This window comes from Barbus barbus, assembly GCF_936440315.1.
Source record: "Barbus barbus genome assembly, chromosome: 6".
NCBI classification, from domain to species: Eukaryota; Metazoa; Chordata; class Actinopteri; order Cypriniformes; family Cyprinidae; genus Barbus; species Barbus barbus.
Genome location: NC_136734.1, coordinates 16,773,127 through 16,792,535, shown reverse-complemented (window position 1 = coordinate 16,792,535; position 19,409 = coordinate 16,773,127). Strand labels below are relative to the sequence as shown.

Genomic DNA, 19,409 nt, shown 5'->3' with positions numbered 1-19,409 from the left:
TTTAAAAATTAATATAACACGCGGTCATTCACACACTTTTTGGAGATTTTTGTAACATCTAATTTGAAAAGTAATCATGGCCATTAAACATGACTTGTTTTTCAATTCTTATCACTGATTTTATTTGCACTCTGTCTTGTGCATTCAGCTACTAAAATAAAGTACACAGACAGCTAATGGCTACAGAACATCAGAACATTCAAAAATAATGAATAAACTTAGCTACTTTAATATGCTTCCTCACATTTGATGCCAAAGAAATTTTGAAGCCAGAAATTTGCCTGATGAAAGTTATAACCGAAGCTGAAACGATGAGCTTGATGCATAAAAACAAACCTCATTAGCGTGCATGTTTGAGCGTCCATGTACCATATTTAATGTAAGATAAAATAAAAAATGGAAAAATGTAACGAGTGATTTTCTATTTGAAGTAAAATTGTAGGGAGTAAAAAGTACTGTTTTTCCTTCAGAAATGTAATTACAAGTAGTCACTTTAAATTGTACTTGAATAAAGTACAAATACCCTAAAATAATACTTAAGTACAGTAATCAAGCAAAATTACTCCCTGCCAAATGTTGTCAAAATGAACATAATAACGAGAGATTGAAGTACAGATACCAGAGATTTGTTTTTCATTTTTACAGGTTGGATATTGCATTTTATTCTAGAAATGAAAACATTGTGGCACATACAAAATCCACTTATTTTCCAAGTAATTTGAACAAGTCATAAACTCTAAAGAAATTAACCAAAATATTCCATTTCATTTTTACTTCTAACTTACAGATACATAGTACACTGAACAAAGCAATATAGAATGAGACATCTTCTCAGAGTCAGTGCATTCATTCAGTCTCATTTCACTTGGCATCAGTCCGCACTGCTTTCGTCTGCTTCTGGAACCACATCCTCAGACTCATCTTTGGGTTGGTCAGGCGCATCCACAGGCATCGCAGCTGACTCCTCCATGGGTTCCTCTGTCTTCTCTGAAATGGAGTCGGACTGTGAAGCCTCCTCAGACACCTCCTTCTGCTGAAGGTTAAAGTCATTAGTCAGCCAGTGCTATTCACTCTTGTACTGGTCTGCATGGGTGCCATGAATGATGATGATGATAATGTTTTACCTGCGGTGCGGCTTCAGACGTGACCTCCAGAGCAGCATGATCTGTCTCTCCTTGCTCCATGGGTTCTTCTTCTTCCCTCCTGGCTGGGATCTGTAGTTGTTGTTGAGGTGGTGGTGGTTCAGTAAACACTATGGGAGTCGGGGCTGGAGGTTCTGCTTGTGATTCTGGTGCAGGCATTGATATATGCTTTGGTACTAGCACCTTAATGAACATAAGTGGGAAAGAAAGCATTTTATTGGTGGATTATCCAAAGTCATGAACATCCAACTAATTTCTGTAATGCTCGTTGTATGTTGTAGAGATTGACCGACATATAATAACCAGTTTATGTGGTCGATAACTGGCAATTCTGATAATTAAAAATTTAATTAGAATGTCATAACTCCAGTGAAAATGAAAGACTTCTCAATGGTGACGTATGTGTCAGACTTCTCCAGTCATTTAGTCTGCCTAAACCAACCCCTTCATTATCGACTGCAAGCTTGCATTCACCTTTGAGAGTAACGTCCACATCTCCAAATGCAAATCATCAACCCGTGATTAGAATCATAAAACCAACCTACATGTTGTCTTCTTTTGATAGTCTGTGACACTCGGATATACGGTACATCACAGAACTGAAGAAAAGATCTATGACTACTTCCCTTTAATTGCAACATACCTCTCTCTCTTCTATTATTTCTGGATGAAGTTCAGGTTGTGGTTCTGGTTCTGGCTTCCTGTTGTTAGCCTCCAAAACGGCCATTATAGATGCTGGAATGTGGGCTTGCTACAGAAACAATAAAACAACACGCATAAATCAAAATCATTTAGAAGCAAAAATGTATAACAGGTTTAATAAGTTACAGGTAACAGGTTTTCTCTTCTAAAAGATGTTCCTCTCTCTACTATTCATATCCATGTTTTGAAATTGCATTATAATACAATGAAAAAAATATTTTTACTGTACGTGTTTCATGTATCCTCTAAAATAATAATAATAATGGTATACATAAATGTTTTTCCATAACATTTATAAATATTATAATAAATATTAAATTAATTAAAAACTTCTTTTATGTCCTTTTCAATTTTAGTTGGTTTTAGAAATTGTTTTTGTTAACATGTTAACATTTATAAATGCAATTTATAATATTATAAAATACTACAATATTAGTACATATTAATATTTTGAATCAGCTTTTGTTTTTATATTTTCAGTATTCAATTTAATTTTAGCTTTAGTCATTATATGTGCTTTTGTCTTTTTATTTTGACCAAGTTTTTTTTGTATTTTATTAACATTTCTAATTTTCATTCATATTTATTATTATTTCAGCTTCGTTTGAATGAATTTCAACTGTTTTTAATAGTTTCAGTTGACAATAACACAGGTGTACACAGTATATACAGATGACAGGTCTCACTGATCATTCATTTCCCAGATAGCACCTATTTGGGATAAAACCTGCAAGTTTTGTGATACACACTTGGTGAGGGGTGAAGGAGTGAACGTGCTGTAGGAGGGGATCCCTCATCTCCGGGCAGCGCTCAAACACACTAGCCAGTTGTGGTGGAGGCAGCTGGAGGAGAACATTGTAGGACTGGGGTTTGGTGCGCTGGCAGCACTTTACAAAGCCCTCCCACACTTTAGGATACTTCCACACCTGTATAATCAATCAAAAGTCAATCAGCAAAAGATTACAATGAGAGATGAGTATGATGAGATTACGTATGAGAACTTGCATCGATAGTGATCAATGATAAAGGGTTCAGTGCACTGACCTGTTTGAGGATGAGTCGGGCTAGGATGTTCATGACGAAACCGGCCAGGCGAGGGTACATAGTGAGGGACTGGATGACCGTACGCATCAGCAGTATGGGGAGAGGGGTCTGCTCCATCAGCTGCTGCATCACCACAGCCAGCACCTCAGAGGTGTACACATTCTTCTCCCCAAAACACAGGTTAGTGGCTACAGAGGAAAAGAAAACAACATGGAAACTTATGAAAAAAAAAACATTAAAAAGAATGACAAGGAAAGCAAAGAGGCAGTGACAGAGTTCCCACTATGTTGGAGCCATTTACATTTTGATTATTAATATATTTAATTGTATAAAAAAAATATGAACTACAATAACTTTAACTAATTAAACTAGAGGTTATATATATAAATATAGGCAGTATTTTATATATTTTAAAATGTTTAATTTTATAAAATGTTTTCTCTTTTTTTTTTTCAAATTCTGGGGATAAAATGAGTAATTATAACCAGGCCATATTAGTATAAAATTTACAGAATACAAAAAATAGTTTTTATAACAACAAATATTTCACCATAGTTTTTTTTTTCTGCCAGTCTTAATATATATTTACTGAAAGAAAAAGATGCAAAAGGTTGGATTTATGTGCAGGGACTCACAAATGAATGAGAGATAGTACCTTTGATGATTGACTTCATGTCACACTTGGAGGAGTCAATGTTGTGTAAGGCAATGAGGAGCTCTCCAGGAGTGACCGGAGACATGGAGGAACTGCCCTCACCTACAGAACAGACAAACAATTAAGTTCACCAGAATTCTATTGATCTAAAGCAAAAAAATTACATTTAAAAGACATCATTCTGAAAAGAAGCTTTCGTCAAAACTATAATACATAATATAAGAAAGCTATATATAAATATAAGCTAAATATATATGTATGTATGTATATATTTAATTATTTTTCTTAATTTGTTTCATCAGTAGCAGCACACATGCACAAGAGAATAAGCAGGTATTACTGTGTTGAGTGCCCAGCAGTCTGTTGAACACCTCCTTCACCACGATGGGATTGAGTTTGATGAGTTTGGGTAGAGCCTGGATCACCTCGTTCTGTTCAACACAATCAAGATACCAATATGAATGCCGTCTTCAAAGATCACTTCTCACCTTTAATCAAGCCGTGCCAATTTTAAATTTAGGGGTAGATGTGATTAACATGTTAAAAGTTAATTACTACAAACAACAGAGATTCATCTTTTCATTTTTCACATAAGAAATAAAATATAAAACAAGTCATTTGCAGTTTAGGTCTGGCTTTCAATTATACTCTAATGATGACTAGTTATAATTACTAATTTTATACCCAGAAAGTGGAAAAAATCATAAAAGGCATCAATATCAGCGATACTTGCCTTCTTTGACATAACTAAATGAAAAGATGCCATTAAAAATATTAAAAATATCAGATATTTCTTTTGAACTTATGTTGTTTCCACATTAATTTGCAGATCAAATGTAATTGTGTTTGTAAATTTCAATGTTACATGCAACTAACTGTGATTAATTAAAGAAATCTGTGTGATTAATTATTTTATTTTAAATATTTATTTTTAAGTAGGTCAGATGACATGAGGCAAACCTTCTCCAGGCCATTGATAACTGGGATGAGGAAACGAACATCTGGCACTCGCTTATGATAAAGATCCCTCACCCTCTCCACCAGATCAGGAGATGGAGGCACTGTGAACACGAAACAACCCACAAAGGTCAATATTTACTATACAGAGATGCATATAGACACATTAACTTTCTCTAATTCACACACACACATACCTTTATCAGTGAGTATGTGCAGACAGCGAGTGACCAGCGTCTCTGCTCCTTTAGGACAGTTCTCCACCAGCAGCAGCAGGTCAGGAGAGCTCATTCCCATTCCTCTTATCTATAAAAACATTTATGAAAAAATAAATGAAATGTTTTAAATGCAATCAAAATTAGAGTTTTTTTCCTCTTTTAGTCCACATCTGTTAACTACGGAAGAGGATTAAGGCCAAGCAATAATAAAAAATAAAACCATCTCAAGATTAAAGTCGTTTAAATTGAGAAAAAAGATAAAAATGTTGAGATTAATCTCGTTAAATTACAAAAATAAAGTCGTTATGTTTAGAGAGAAAAACTCATTAAATTTCGAGAACAAAGTCGAAATACAACGAGATGAAATGAACATGACGAGTGTTTTTCTCGACTTTCTCGAAATTGAATGAGTTTTCTCAAAACATAATGACTTTATTTTCAAAATTTAACGAGTTTAATCTCAACATTTTATCTCGACTTTTTTCTCGAAATTTAACGACTTTAATCTCAAAATGGTTTTATTTTTTTTATTATTGCTTGGCCCTAATCCTCTTCTGTAGTTAACTGTGAAGCCAGTTTTATGCTAGTATACAATGATGTTATTAACTCAAATTAAAACTATTAAAAAATTTGGTTAATTGAAATAAAGCTGAAATAAAAATATAGACAAAATATAGACAAACTGAAATAAATATAGATGAAATACTGAAATAAACCTGAATTAAAGCTAAATAATGATGGAAGCACATAAAACTAAAATGAAAATTCAAAAAATAAACCGATTTTATTTTTAAATAAATGCTAATTCAAAATATTCATAACTACAATAGTATATAATTATTACTAAAATAACACTGTAGTGTAGTCCTAAAACACTGACAAAATAACCTTTTAACAAATATATGCATTCAAAATAAAATAAAAACAATGACCCACAACAGTGTCCACAAATTTTTAGGCAATACAAGAAATCAGAACGCCCCCTTTCCCAAAGCCACATGCAACAAGGTAAATAGCGTGATTTAGTTCTGTTCAGTTCCCATGCTATTTTAGTGCACATGACATGTACGCAAACAAATAAAATTAAATAAAAACCTCAAATCAGCAGGATAATAAGACAGAAAAAACCCATTCGAAAAAATTCAGTTTTGGATGAGAGGCATTAGTGGACGAGAAGGTCTTACAGGCTGTTCTATGACCCTGAGCACACTGCGTTTGATGTCAGCGATGGCCTCGGTGTAGACAGCAGCCAGCTCGTGCACCAGACGATGGTTGAGGGGAAGGAGGGAGAGATAGAGGTAAAGGCACTGCCGCACTGTCTCCTCTGTCCAGGGAGCCGCCACCTCTGAAGACACAGAAGGATGGAATAAAGTCAACAGTGTTTTAGGGCACAGTACACTAGAGAGTTCATTTTACACTACTTTATCACAGTATCAAGTTACTTTCTAAATTAAAGTATATTTATTACACAAGTATGAGCACGTACACTATGAATCTACTTAATTATATATAAAAAAAGTTATAGATCTGAAGACTAGGAAATGTCTTTGAACCTGTATCCTCTCCTGCTCCAAACAGAAGAGAAGGTGGGTTTGGGTGAACCAGAAACTGCATGTATGTGAGAGCAAACTTCTCAATGCAGTCCTTCAGAAGTTCCTTCTCATACATGCGCTTGATGAAGCTGAGAGCAGTGGACCGCACCTGAACATCAGTGGGGATTTGTTATTATACTGCTATGAAATTAATTATTGAAATAATGAATGACAGATGCTTAGAGGTTAACCTTTTCTTTTTCGTGAGAGCTGAGGTTTAGAAGGACATTGAGGTACTGGTACTGTCTGGAGGGGCGTTTGAGGATAAGCTCCTTTAATGTGGACATGCCCAGGTAAACACGTGACTGAAAGACAAATATGGAACATAAGAGTTTCTTACAAGAACATTTTATATGTTAATGTATATGCAGATGATGACACGCTGCTTGTCGAGAAGAAAACACTGTATACATGATGGCATCAGAAACTTAGTAGTAGTGGCTGACCTCGTCCTCACAGTAACGTTGAATAACCTCCAGTGCCGAGTCTGTAATGACCGGAGCCTCCAACACAAGCTTGGTGAAAAGCCTGAGATAAATGAAATTCAGGAATAGTTACAAAAATTTTAAACATATTAAAATACACATTTTTATAAGTTCATATTAAACAAGCACCAAACTTGTGTACAGCTGGCAAATTCATATGAAATACATTCGGGAAATTCAAATGTCCTGCGGCGTGACATGTTAAACTCCATCCAAAACCATTTTGGAAATCAGTTCTTATTGATGTAGATTTCATTATCTCATTAACTGAAAAACTACCTGGAATATTTGTACTTTTAAATATTAATTCGTCCCACTGTAGGACAATTAAAATGAACTAATGAAGGAAATTTAAAATGGTGAACTTACAAGAAATAAAATATGCACTTTTATTAGTAGATTACTACAATTTTAACCAAAAATTAAAAAATAGTTACACATTAGGCATCTTTAAATGATACCCATTCAAAGATAAAGGCGGTACAATTCATGACAGGGTCTGCCAAACTGGAGTTTGAGAGTTAATTAAGCTAATAATTAAATATAAAAATGTAAAATTAAAATAAATAAATAATACTAAATACTAAAAACATTAAATATTTTACATATTTACTTGCATGCCACGTGACCATTTACCAACAGAGAACCATTAACATGCAAATGTGTTAAACTATTGAAATATTAACTGAGAGAGGACTTTAAATAAGCATTTGAGGTCAAAGGGATTCATCGAGACTCTCCTAACGTATGCGAGAGTCATGCCATATCTGCGAGCGGAAAAAAAATTGCACCTTTAACATTCTGATGAATTATTTTTATTCACAGATTGTATCATGTTGATTAATAATTTGTGGTGTTATGAGGTGATTCTCACCCATCCCTCTGCTCAGGTTTCTCCTGCAGGCCGGAGAGCAGTGTGAACAGACAGAGTTCATAGCTGTCCAGAGAACCCGAGGCCTGCTGACTCAGGTATTCATTGTACTCGTGGAACAGCAGAGAAAAGGCCAGCTCACTTCTACCTCGCATATCCTCCAAAATAAACTGCAACAAGTCATTTTTCTTCCCACCCTCAAACTGGGTCACCAACCGTGCAAGCAACTTCACACGGACCTGGGAAAAGATTAAAACAGAGATGCGGACTAAGTAGAAAAGATAAAGTGGCTGAGGTAGCAAGCACCCAAAAGCAGACTCACATGGGACATCCCACTCTGTGCAATGGCCTTTTCTGATTGGAGGATCCGTCTGATGGCCATGTTGGTGAGTTTCTCTATCTGAGCCTCTGAAAACGGCTGCACCACATCAGCCAATTTGAACACTTTTTTTCTACCGCTGGCACCTGGAGCTCTGAATAAAGGTGAATGGGGAGGAAAACAAAAAGAAACAATCAATCAAAACAAATATTTATATTTGCACATGAATGAACACAGTGCTGTGCCTGGCTCTGAAATGGCAAACATCTATTTGGCAAGCAAACCAAAATAAAAGTTTGGGTGTTTAACTTTTGAAAAATGAGAAATTATGAAACTAATATTACTACTGCAATTTTAAAGTGAACTAAATTTTTTTATTAAATATTTTTTACAGTACAATTATCACAGCATATTTCTTTTTTTAATCATTTTATTATTTTAGATGCAGAAGAGTCAAAATAGTGGGAATGTAGGCTAAACTATGAAAATAACTTGGAAAAACTAAAAAGTCTATTAAAAAACAAAAACAAAGAGACCCCCCCCTTCACGTAAAGCGCTTTGAGTACCCAGAAAAGCACTATATAAATGTAACAAATTATTATTATTATTTTTTATTAAAAATAATAAAAGTATTTACCCAATATTTGTGTATGCTAAGTTTTTTGTTTTTCAGAGTATCACACTATTATCTTGCAATTCTAAACTGCAAATGCAGCGAGTCACAACCTTAGCATGCTCCACTTGACTAGCACTATTTGGGTTTCTGCCTTTGGTAATAGCTCCAAATCAGTTTCTTATGAGATTGTGTTTTAGTTAGGATGCTGCCATTCACCGTGTCTACACCGGACGCCAAAACAGCTAAAGTCCAGGTGTGCCATAGAGATTAGGGCAGCTCATTAGGTTTTAGAACAGCTAATATTTATTTTCATATTTAAAACTCTTTGTGTGTATGGTTGTACTCTTACTTGGGCTGTGTGGTGGGCAGTATGGGCTCAGGAAGCTTCTTGATCTGAGGTGCCTCTTCAGTGACAGGGCTCTTGAAGGCAGCTGGTTGCGCCCCCACCACTGAGATGGCTTGACCCAGGGACACAGCAGATATTTTGCGGATGATTAGAGGGTCTTTGGAGCTGGACTCACCCGCTCCACTGTCTTCCTCCTTCACCTCTTCATCTCGAGCCTTACATAGCTCCAGCCCTGTGCAGGAGCAGAGTGAAGAGATGATGTACATCATGTAATGTTACGCTACACAAACCCTGTCACAGTCTTTACAGCTGTGCTAACAAAAACTAAAGGAGTTTATCTCTTTATCCCTTCACCTGGTCCCAGTCCAGCCCCAGTCATCTGTGTGGCCATCAGCCTAGCTAAATGTTTGATTTGAGCATCAGTGCCGGCCGATTCTACAGGTGTGTAGGTGGCCTGGAAAGAGGCCGGCATCATATCAGGCAGGTAAACCATACTGATGAGCACCTGCATTGGGACAAAATGTAGAAAATGTCTAAATTAACACACATATAAGTTATAGTAATAAGTAAGACTGTGTGCTACTCATCACACTTCCCAGATTTTTTGACAAATATTTTTTTTGCATAATATATACTTACTGTTTATATTTAGTCTTTTGATTTAGATTTAAATTATTATTGTTTTTGGATCTTCTCAAAAAGTCCCACAATGGGCAAACTGATGTTATTATGCATGCTTGGGAACAGGTTTTTCTCTACACCAGCATTTTACCAAACAGAGTTCACTAGGACAGAGGTCTTCAACCCTGCTCCTGGGGACCCACTCTCCTGGAAAGTTTATTTCCAACCGGCTTCAGCACACCTGCCTGCAAGTTTCAAGCAGTCTTGATGAGCTTGATTGGCCGCTTCAGGCGCATTTGATTAGGGATGTAGCTAAACTCTTCAGGATAGTGGGTTCCCAGGAACTGGGTTGAATACCTCTGCACTAGAGCCCTGCACGAGCCTCAAATTTAGGCCCTACCTAGCCCAGCCCTGGCCCGAGACGCTCAGGCCCTAGCCCGGCCCACGCCCGACAGCTTATCAGAATTACTGGCCCGTGTCCGACCCGAGCTCGTCTTTTTATCCCCTTCTCCTAAAACAGTTTATACTACTGTTTCGGCTATTAAAATAGTTCAGTTTTGTGTGTAATGGCAAAATTATTATATTTCGTTTTGTTTTTTTTATTAAGTTAATTTAGAAAAACGTTTGGAGCATTTTTGTTCGATAAATAGCTTATAAGTTTTAGTTTTTTTAAAGTAACGACCAAGCGACCAGCGGCATGAGCTGATCATAGCCTATGTTTGATCAATTTAGCCTTCTCATACCATCACGGCTTGCCTAAAATAAAATCTATAGATATACTAAAACAGTTCAAGCATATAACAATGTTTAAACGTTAAAGCTGCGCTATAATAATAATATGCGCTAGCCTATATCTAAGTTTGTGCTGAGAGTGGAAGCTAAAGCGCGCTCTGCAGGACAGGCACCAGCACAAACACTTGCATTGTTTTCAGTGGAAACAAATTAAAATAGCCTACGCCGTCATTTATTTATTTATTTTTTTGATAAGAGTAATACATCATTCGGACCTGTAAAGGGGCTACTTGTATTTGTGTGCACTCACAATACCAACAAAACGTAGTGCTTTTATAAAACAAACTTTCTGCCGTCTTGAACAGGAGCGCTTCACAAAAATGAACCGAATCTGAGCGAATACATGCCTCACAGACATGATAAATATATCTATAGAAAGCTTTAAATTATCAATTAGCGAAATAAAAAAATTGAAAACAAAAACTCTTTTATTATAATCTTAATCATAATCAATAAAGATGCATTTCTCTCTAAAGGCGCGTCTAATGAGGAGACGGTGAGTCAGGATCAGCAACTTCATCCTTGCCACACAGACTCAGAAAACATTAGTTTATTAGTAAATAATTCAAATATCTCCTTACTATTTCCCGCAGACACATTCATGGTTATGTTTGCTGGGGTTTTGCAGCAAGCTTTAGCCTATTGCGTGCATTTGAACGCAGAACTATTCCGCTGCGCTGAAGTCACTTGCGCACGCTGCTGCTGCGGGACACTAAACACCATCGAGCTGCTCTCAGTCGCGGCACGGTCTCCTGTTGTTTCCACCAGCGCGGCAATTATTTTCATCACTAATCGATGGATGTCTACAATATAAAAATAAGGAGAAACCCAAAACAGGCCCGAGGCCCGGCCCGCGTCTGAACTATGACGTGAAAATTGGCCCGAAGCCCAGCCCTAGAGGCATAAAAAAGTCGGGGCCCGGGCCGAAATGCAGGGCTCTACTCTGCACTAGGACACTGCAGGGGGTTTATGAGTTGATGAAAATATAATAAATGACATTTAAAAAAATATTAAAATTAAAATAAATGAATGCAGGACTGCACAATTAATTCAAATTAAATTGAGATTGCAGGTATAAAAAAAATACTGATTTATTTTTTATTTTTATGCTGCCTGTCTGAGATTAAAGCATGGCACTGTGTTCATTTACACACTTCCTGTGTTTTCAGTGTCTCAGAGTGACTCGGTTTGCAGAAAATACTACCCCACGCAAACCCTGTTGTTGCATGTTGCTTATTATGTGCATTTAGAAACATGCACCAGGATCCTTATATTTTCACATATGTATCATTTTTTCTTTTCTTTTCTTTTAAAATCTTTTTAGCATTTTACCATATTTATAGCGAGATGCATCAACTAAACATACTTAAAGATCTTCCTGCAGTTTTCCACCAAAACAAATCTTTAGGCTTTTTAATGTTTGTAAATTAAGAATTTGAGACATATTTGCATTGTAAGTTGTAGCGCAAAATACAATACTATAATTATTAAATATGAATATTTTACATTTTAAAATACTTTAAATTTGTACTAATATTTTTATCTTAATTTTTTATAAATAGTTTAAAATGTATTCATTTATTTATATATTTTTTTTAAATAAAACATTAAACAACTTATTAATTATTAAAATTATTATTATTTCAGCATTTAAAGACAAACAAAAGCTTAGCTTAACCATAGTACACACCAGGTTGGCCACATTCTCTGGGTTCAGCAGAGGCAACAGGAACTCAGCAGTAAGATCGATGGCTGATTGGGTGCCAGCGGAGGAGGATGGTTTTGGGGTGACGACTGGAGCTGGTTCTTCTTTATCGTCATCATCCTCCCCTAGAGTGGCCTCTGCAAGCACAAACAAGGCATTATTCCTCTTCAGTCAATCAATGCCAACAACTGACCCACAACAATGACCCACCCAGCTCATTAAAACAACAACTCACCCATCTTGATCCTCTTGCCCTCAACATAGGGCTCTTGGTGGAGTCTCTTACGGGGCTGTATGATGGCTGGCGTGCAGCGGATGATCTCACTCTGAGACATGCCAAGGTCCAGCAGCAAAGTGGAAATCTGGCCCTGGAAGTCCACGCTGCTGGGGTGCTTCAGCACCGAGACCAAGTGCAGCTTCAGGTTCTTGCGCACACTGCTCACTTGAGACTTAGCCAGAGTCGGGGGCAAGTTAGCTGGGGAGCACAACAAAACAGATTAAGAACAAAAGAAAGTAGTAGATTTGTGTTCGACTCTGAATAATGTCAGTGGACGGAACTCACCATGTAGCGTCTCGTATGCCTGCACCACCTCAGACATGAACATGGGCCGCTGTCTGGCCAGCGTAGCCAGTGATCCCAGTGCAGCGGTGAGATTAATGCTGGAGATGGCAGGGTGCACCATAAACTTCAACAACTGCTCCAGAGCCAACTTTCCCTCTTCACACAAAGTGTCTTAAAGCAGGACAGGAGGAAGTGAAGAAGATAAGGAGAGAAGAAATGGAAGCAAAAATAAAGAATGAAAATGTTTCTGTAAAACATTTAAAAGTCTTGACATTAGGGCAGTACGCTTTGGGGGGGTCCAAAAAAAAAGAAAAAAAAAACTGTGATTTTTCGGATAAAAATTGTGAGAAAAAATACAATTCCAGGTTTGCTGTTTTTGGCTGCTAAATTTGTCATTATTGTTATTATATATAAATATGACTTAAATAAAAAAATAAGACTATTAATAATGATTATTATTTTTATTGTTACTAAATAAAAACATTAAAATATGAAAAATGATCTAATACAAAAAAGCTTTATTTTAAGGTGTCCTTGTTACAGTGTAATTATACATGTAAGTACTGAGTAATATTAATGAACTACATGTGCTTACTATATGGTTAGGATTAGGATTTGGATTTGTTTTAGGGTTACTTGCATGTAATTATGCATAATTTATTGTTATTATAATAGTAAGTATGTAACTAGGGCTGGACAATAATTCAATCTCAATATGTATCGCGATATAATTTTTTTCAATAACGGTGATATGATTTTTAAACACATTTCCGATATTTCGATATACATTACCAGTGTTTCTCATATATTGATTTATTTGTGGCGTTTGATTTTGTTGAATAAACATGAGCACTAGACGTTTCAAAATCAAAACGCGTCGCGGGTGTTTTATATGAATGTATCTCTGAAGGGAACCGACTGTCCTCAGAAAAGTTTCGATGACATTTTCATTTGATCTGATAAAGTCGCGTTCATGAGCGGAGCTGCTTTGATTACAGCCGTTACCGGGAATACCGCTAGATCTGCCGCTCTCACAGCGCCTCCTGCTGGCAGAGAATCAGATTGCATTTTCAAGAATAAGCCCGTCTCAAGCGACATGCTTTTGTTGTTGCTCAATTTTTTTTTGGTTTTCTGCAGCAACTCAGAGCACTATTCATACTCTTTATCCTGGCTGAAGCACATTTGTTTCAATCTATAAGAACAATCAGCCTACACTACCATTAAAACGTCTCATCTGTTCACAAAGCCTGCATTTATTTGATCCAAAGTACAGCAAAAACAGTAAAAATTAGAAATATTCTACTATTTAAAATAACTGTTTTCTGTTTGAATATATTTTAAAATGTAATTTATTCCTGTAATCAAAGCTACATTTTCAGCATCATTACGCCAGTCTTCAGTGTCACATGACCCTTCAGAAATCACTCTAATATGCTGATGATCAATATTTAAAACAGTTGAGTACATATTTTTCAGGATTCTTTGAATAAAAAGACCCAAAGATCAGCATTTATCTGAAATAAAAAGCTTTTGTTACATTTATACTCTATTCCATTCAAAACCTTAAAGTCAGTATAATTTATTTTTATTTTTTGGAAAGAAATGATAGAAATTAATACTTTTATTTAGCAAGGAAGCTTTAAATTGATCAAAAGTGATTGATAAAGACATTTATAATGTTACAAAAGATTTGTATTTCAGATAAATGCTGTTTTTCTGAACTTTCTATTCATCAAAGAAACCTGAGAAAATTCTACTTAGCTGTTTTCGACATTACAATAAATGTTTTTTGAGCAGTATATCAGAATATTAGAATGATTTCTCATGTGACTGGAGTAATGATGCTAAAAATTCAGCTTTGAAATCACAGGAATAAATTACATTTTAAAATATATTCAAACAGAAAACAGTTATTTTAAATAGCAAAAATATTTCAAAATGTTACTGTTTTTGCTGTATTTTGGATGAGAATTCTTTCAAAATCTTACGGTTCAAAAACTTTTGACTGTAATGCATGTTAGCCTATAGCTTGAAGTTAAAGATATTAATATTAATAAGGTGAGTCTGAGATGTTTATTTGACAGTGATTTCACATTTCTTGTTTGTATGAAGGCTAAATACAAATAAAAGGTGAATATTATTTGTGTTTTTATTTTTTATATAAAATATGTAGTTTTATAGGAGGAGGTTTCATAGATTTGGCAAATTTATTTTTCATAAGTTTGTAGGTACAGACATCTGTTGCGGCCATTCTTGGCAGTTTTTATTAGGCTTTTTTAAAATAGAGTTCATATCGATATCGGAATTATATCGTATCGACCGAAATTAAGAAATATATCGTGATATAAATTTTGGCCATATCGTCCAGCCCTACATGTAACAAGGACATCTTAAAACATTGGTCTCAAGCTCAATTCCTGGAGGGCCACAAGTCCTGTGATTTGGAGCTAAACTCTGCAGAGCTGTGGCCCTCCAGGAATTGAGTTTGAGACCACTGCCTTAAAATAAAGTGTTACCAAACCTAAAATGTGTGATTATTTATCAATGTGACAATTAAATAGCAATAATATTAGTAATTATTGTTATTATTATTATTAATTCTAAATATTACTACCAAATAAATATTACTATTGCAGTTTCACTGAAAAACATTTAAAAAATCAAGTACTTAAGAAAAACAATACAATCATTTTATTTAGAGTACAATTGTAAAATTACAATATTAATATTTATGATTATCTTAATTTTCAAATGTTAAACCATTAAGTTTTTATTTTGTCGTAAAACCACAGGGAGCCCTTAAAGCTTGACCTTTGCTGGCAACAGTTAATTTCTAAGCACATCTCATTTTAAGTGAAGAGGGTTGGTGCATGTTGCATGTAATAAGCAACCCAAACTCAAATGCAGGGATGAGTGTGAGCGGAGCAGCAGTTACAGCAAACTGAGCCACTCTGAGCTACTGAAAATACTGATTCAGGAGATGCGTGCGTGCCGCACTTCACTCAAACAGGGGGCATATATTTAATTAAAACGATAATCACAATATTGCAAGCCATATTGTTATTTTGGTATTATTTTGATTAATTTTGCAGCCCTATTAAACATTAATGAAAAGAAAAAAAAACAATACAAAATCGTGATTAAAAATGTGATTCTGCTCCTACCATATCGAATATACGTGTGGTCTTTGGGGATTTTATCCAGGCTGATGTCTCCCTCTTGTTTCTTGGGCGTGTCAGAGTCAGGTGTCCGTGGTGACAGAGTGATGATGAGGGACTCTGTGAATTTGATGGCGTGAGTGCGAACTCCGTCGTTATCGGAGTCCAGCAATGCCAGAACATCCTCTTTAATCTGGGTCACCATATCCCAGCATGCCTCCTGCATGTCCGAGACACTCTTAGTGCGCACCAGCCACTAACAGAACAAATACAGAACATGTCACACACTTAAAAATATCAGCCCAGCCAAACAATGAATACTGTATATTTAAATGAAAACTAATGATACCTGTAAAGCCACTTTGTACAGCTGAGTGAGCGTCAGAATGGCCTTCTTCACCACATTCACACTCTCATCTCTCATCAGCATGTTCAGGTTGGCAATCAGCCTCAGCAGAAGCTCGCTGTCTCTTTTACTGTATAAACGAGAGACAACTCTTTAAGGACTGGTCATGAAGAGTGTATTAAGTATTGGAAAGAATTTTGTAATAAAGTGGAGTATGGGTCAGTCTATCTCTAAGTGGTCCAGTGGAGGTTACTTGACCATTTTTATTTTCCTTTATTTTAATTGAGTGATTATCTCTATATATTGTATTTAAAAAAACACCATTTTTTTATTTTGTTTTACTTGGTTTAAATACCGTAGCCATCTTTGTGTCTTGGCCCACAACAAATGTTATTTTTTTCCACTTCCATAATGGGATGGGTTTGAGTGTGCATGCAGAACATTTACAATTTGAGACTCACCTTAATTTTTTAGGGGGGCAAGAAAGTGCAATTTTTTACTTTCGGATTGAGAAGTTACCAGACAAGAAGGTTAGATGTTTACAGATATAAGTCCACTATGGTAGCATCCTGCTCTAGCAATTTTGAGTTTGAGATTCCAACCAACTTTACAGTTTTTGGACCACTTGGGATGGACTGACCTGTATGTTAGATCAGCCAGTACTCACCATGCCTCCTCAATGAACCCGATCACAAACTTTCGCACCTCAATTGACTTATCAGTCTGAAATGCGATGATTTCCTGTAGAGGATGGATAAAAGCAGAAAGTGTGAATGTAATTCCTGTGTCGGCTCCTCTACTTACTTACACAAGCTGGTGAAGATACGGTGCTTACATCCAGAAAATTATCAAGCAATGAAGGGTCCTTGTTGATAATCAACTCCTGCACCTATTAATAAAAGGATAGAGAACAGAACTACAAAATCATAATCATTAAACATCAGATTTTTGTTCACGACAATATAAAAAGGATTTCAAAACCTGTTTGAGAACAATAAGCTTTTCCTCTGTAGAGATGAGGGCTGCCTGGTTTAGCAATTCCACCACCTGATGGAGAAACACAATTGATGCCAAATGTCATATTTGCAAAAAACAAAAACAGCAATATCTAGTGCAGTTACTTATTAGTAATGATAGCCCACTGTGTTACCTTCTCGCTGGTGGTCATGTCAAAGGCTGTGTCTTCCTCCTTGCTGTATAACTGGGAGTCCATGCTACCATGTGCTTGTTCTCCCATGTCTGACGCCATATCTAAAGAAAAGAGCATCACAGGTCTTCATAGAAGGTTCACAAAGATGAAAAAAGAAAAGGTCAGCGCAATTTCACAGTGAGCCTATTTCCATATAAACCTCAGAATTCACTTTCACTATACCTATCATTTAAAGTAATATCTTCTCATAATTCAATGCACTTTATATGTACTTACCTTCTCAGTAGTTTTAATACTTTGTCCATCATTTTATCAAACCTCTCCAAAGGCAATACATCACAGGCAATCATTTTTCCCCCAGCATGGATCATTTCTGAGATTTTACTCCCTTAACATATCGTATTTCAGATCAGTTGAAATTAAACAACCAAAATACATTAAGTGTTCATTTTATTTAATCTCATCTGTCTGTATATTTCAATTACAATACATATTTTTAAAGCCCATTTTCTCAAATTGAGCCAGAAATCTCAGCAGCACTTACATATGTCACACTTTCCAGTTTTATTCTGGAGGTTAACAGAGCGGTTTGTTCATATACAGTATAATTTGCCTGATTCATATAATATTTTGTCATAGTATTTTCGGAGTGATGAAAAGAGATATCTATCTAAAACCCCTCTTGAAAAACCTTTAACTCTAATATGCCAACAAAATGAATTTAGAAACCTGGCTTTATCCAGGATTATATGGATTCATGTTTTGGAAATATATGCAAATTAGTGTACATTTAATTTAATAATGCCCAATCTGCATATTTAAACATTTCAGAAAACGTGTTGTGTACAACACAAACAGTTGTACTTGTAGTACTAACATGTACGTTAATAAACAGGAAGTATAGTGATAATGATATCTATTAGTTAAAATGTTTAACGTGGTGTCTTGCACAAAACAAATAAATACAAGAAGAACAAGAGACCCATCATGGCAGAGATTGCCAGCAAGTTTACCATTTCAGCCATGAGGTTATTTAGGCAAAAATAGTAATTCTGCAAGATGCTCACTACTTTTACCTTACAGAAATACACCGCAGCCATTACAGTACATCAAAGTGCATTTAATTGTTATACATTTCTTTAGGTATTATTGGCTTCAATACCAGGACCACTCTGTTCTGTTACAAATTGACAGAAAATATTATTGCAGTGTCTTGTGTTTTATGATCACACCTTCTGATTACAGATTAGACAGATATTAGTGCATTATGGATTTCAAGAGGTAAATTACTGTAATTAGGTGTTTACTTACACATTAGACAGTAAACAGGAAGTACACTACTTTATTCAGCATCACCAGAGTTTCTCATGCATAATTTGCTGGTTCAAATGTGTAAATTTATTAAAAGACAAATTTAAATTATGACATTACATGTCAGTGGGCGTATGTTTTGAAACTTGCGTGAAAAGAAAACATGTTCAAACCGAATGAAAACACAATATCAGGTTTTGAATGAATGAATGAGCTGTTATAAGTGGGACTTACTCCAGTAAATACTTTAAACATGGGAAACACTGTTTATGATGCAGTTAAAAGTGCAGAAATTATTTTTAGGACTACATACTAGCTCGGGCTATAATAATATCTAGATTAACGTTACTTGATCTTATAAAACAGGCTTTCTGGCTGTCCTAAAATAGCAACTTTAGTAAATGATGAATATCACCCTAAACTCACTTGAAAGAAATTATTTTAAATTCTATAAAATGTGGGGAAATAAAAATCATATTAATAAAACCTGTCGGTTAGCACTGACGCTAATAAGCGATATTTTAGGCACAAAAATAGTTAGAAAACACAAAACGTATTTTACCTTACGCAGGCTTTCTTGTGATAACTTCTCACTTGGGAATTACATATCCATATAATTAATTTTGTTACAAATTCACCAGTGCTAGCAGTTACTTCTGCAAGGTATTCATTTGCACCATTCTAAGAGGAGGAGAATCTACTTCCGGGGTTGAGCGCGAGGTTCATGGGAAATTGAGTTTTTTTTTTCTCCAGTAGTCTTTGTTTTAATCACATTTAAACATTATAACAATACCACAGACTGAGACCAAATTTAAAC

At 35.6% G+C, this 19,409-nt stretch overlaps 1 protein-coding gene across 2 annotated transcripts; it reads right to left on the bottom strand.

Moving 5' to 3' along the window:
- Positions 1-102: 102 nt before the first annotated feature.
- On the bottom strand, positions 103-19,297 carry LOC306871413 (symplekin-like). 2 transcript variants are annotated; one of them, XM_079419319.1, is made up of 27 exons: positions 19,155-19,297; positions 17,282-17,382; positions 17,113-17,178; positions 16,967-17,020; positions 16,799-16,872; positions 16,135-16,261; positions 15,792-16,041; positions 12,628-12,798; positions 12,301-12,540; positions 12,051-12,202; positions 9,302-9,452; positions 8,951-9,179; positions 7,989-8,139; positions 7,670-7,905; positions 6,757-6,838; positions 6,502-6,615; positions 6,272-6,419; positions 5,903-6,063; positions 4,698-4,806; positions 4,504-4,604; positions 3,884-3,974; positions 3,544-3,645; positions 2,889-3,076; positions 2,594-2,770; positions 1,786-1,893; positions 1,125-1,325; positions 103-1,033 (listed from the first exon to the last, which is right to left on the bottom strand). In XM_079419319.1, the coding sequence occupies exons 2-27, from the start codon at positions 17,378-17,380 to the stop codon at positions 872-874; spliced, it is 3,744 nt and encodes a 1,247-aa protein (XP_079275445.1). In that variant the 5' UTR covers positions 17,381-17,382; positions 19,155-19,297; the 3' UTR covers positions 103-871. The 2 variants fall into 2 exon arrangements, with proteins under 2 accessions (XP_079275445.1, XP_079275446.1); XM_079419320.1 differs by having other exon boundaries at positions 642-1,030.
- Between the last annotated feature and the right edge of the window lie 112 nt (positions 19,298-19,409).

Excerpts from the sequence above, each read along its gene's own strand:
- LOC306871413 (XM_079419319.1), bottom strand. The coding sequence starts at position 17,380 with ATGGCGTCAGACATGGGAGAACAAGCACATGGTAGCATGGACTCCCAG. Across the intron at positions 17,179-17,281 it reads ACATGACCACCAGCGAGAAG|GTGGTGGAATTGCTAAACCA; the intron begins GTAACACAGTGG and ends TTTCTCCATCAG. Across the intron at positions 12,203-12,300 it reads GGGCAAGAGGATCAAGATGG|AGGCCACTCTAGGGGAGGAT; the intron begins GTGAGTTGTTGT and ends TTGTGCTTGCAG.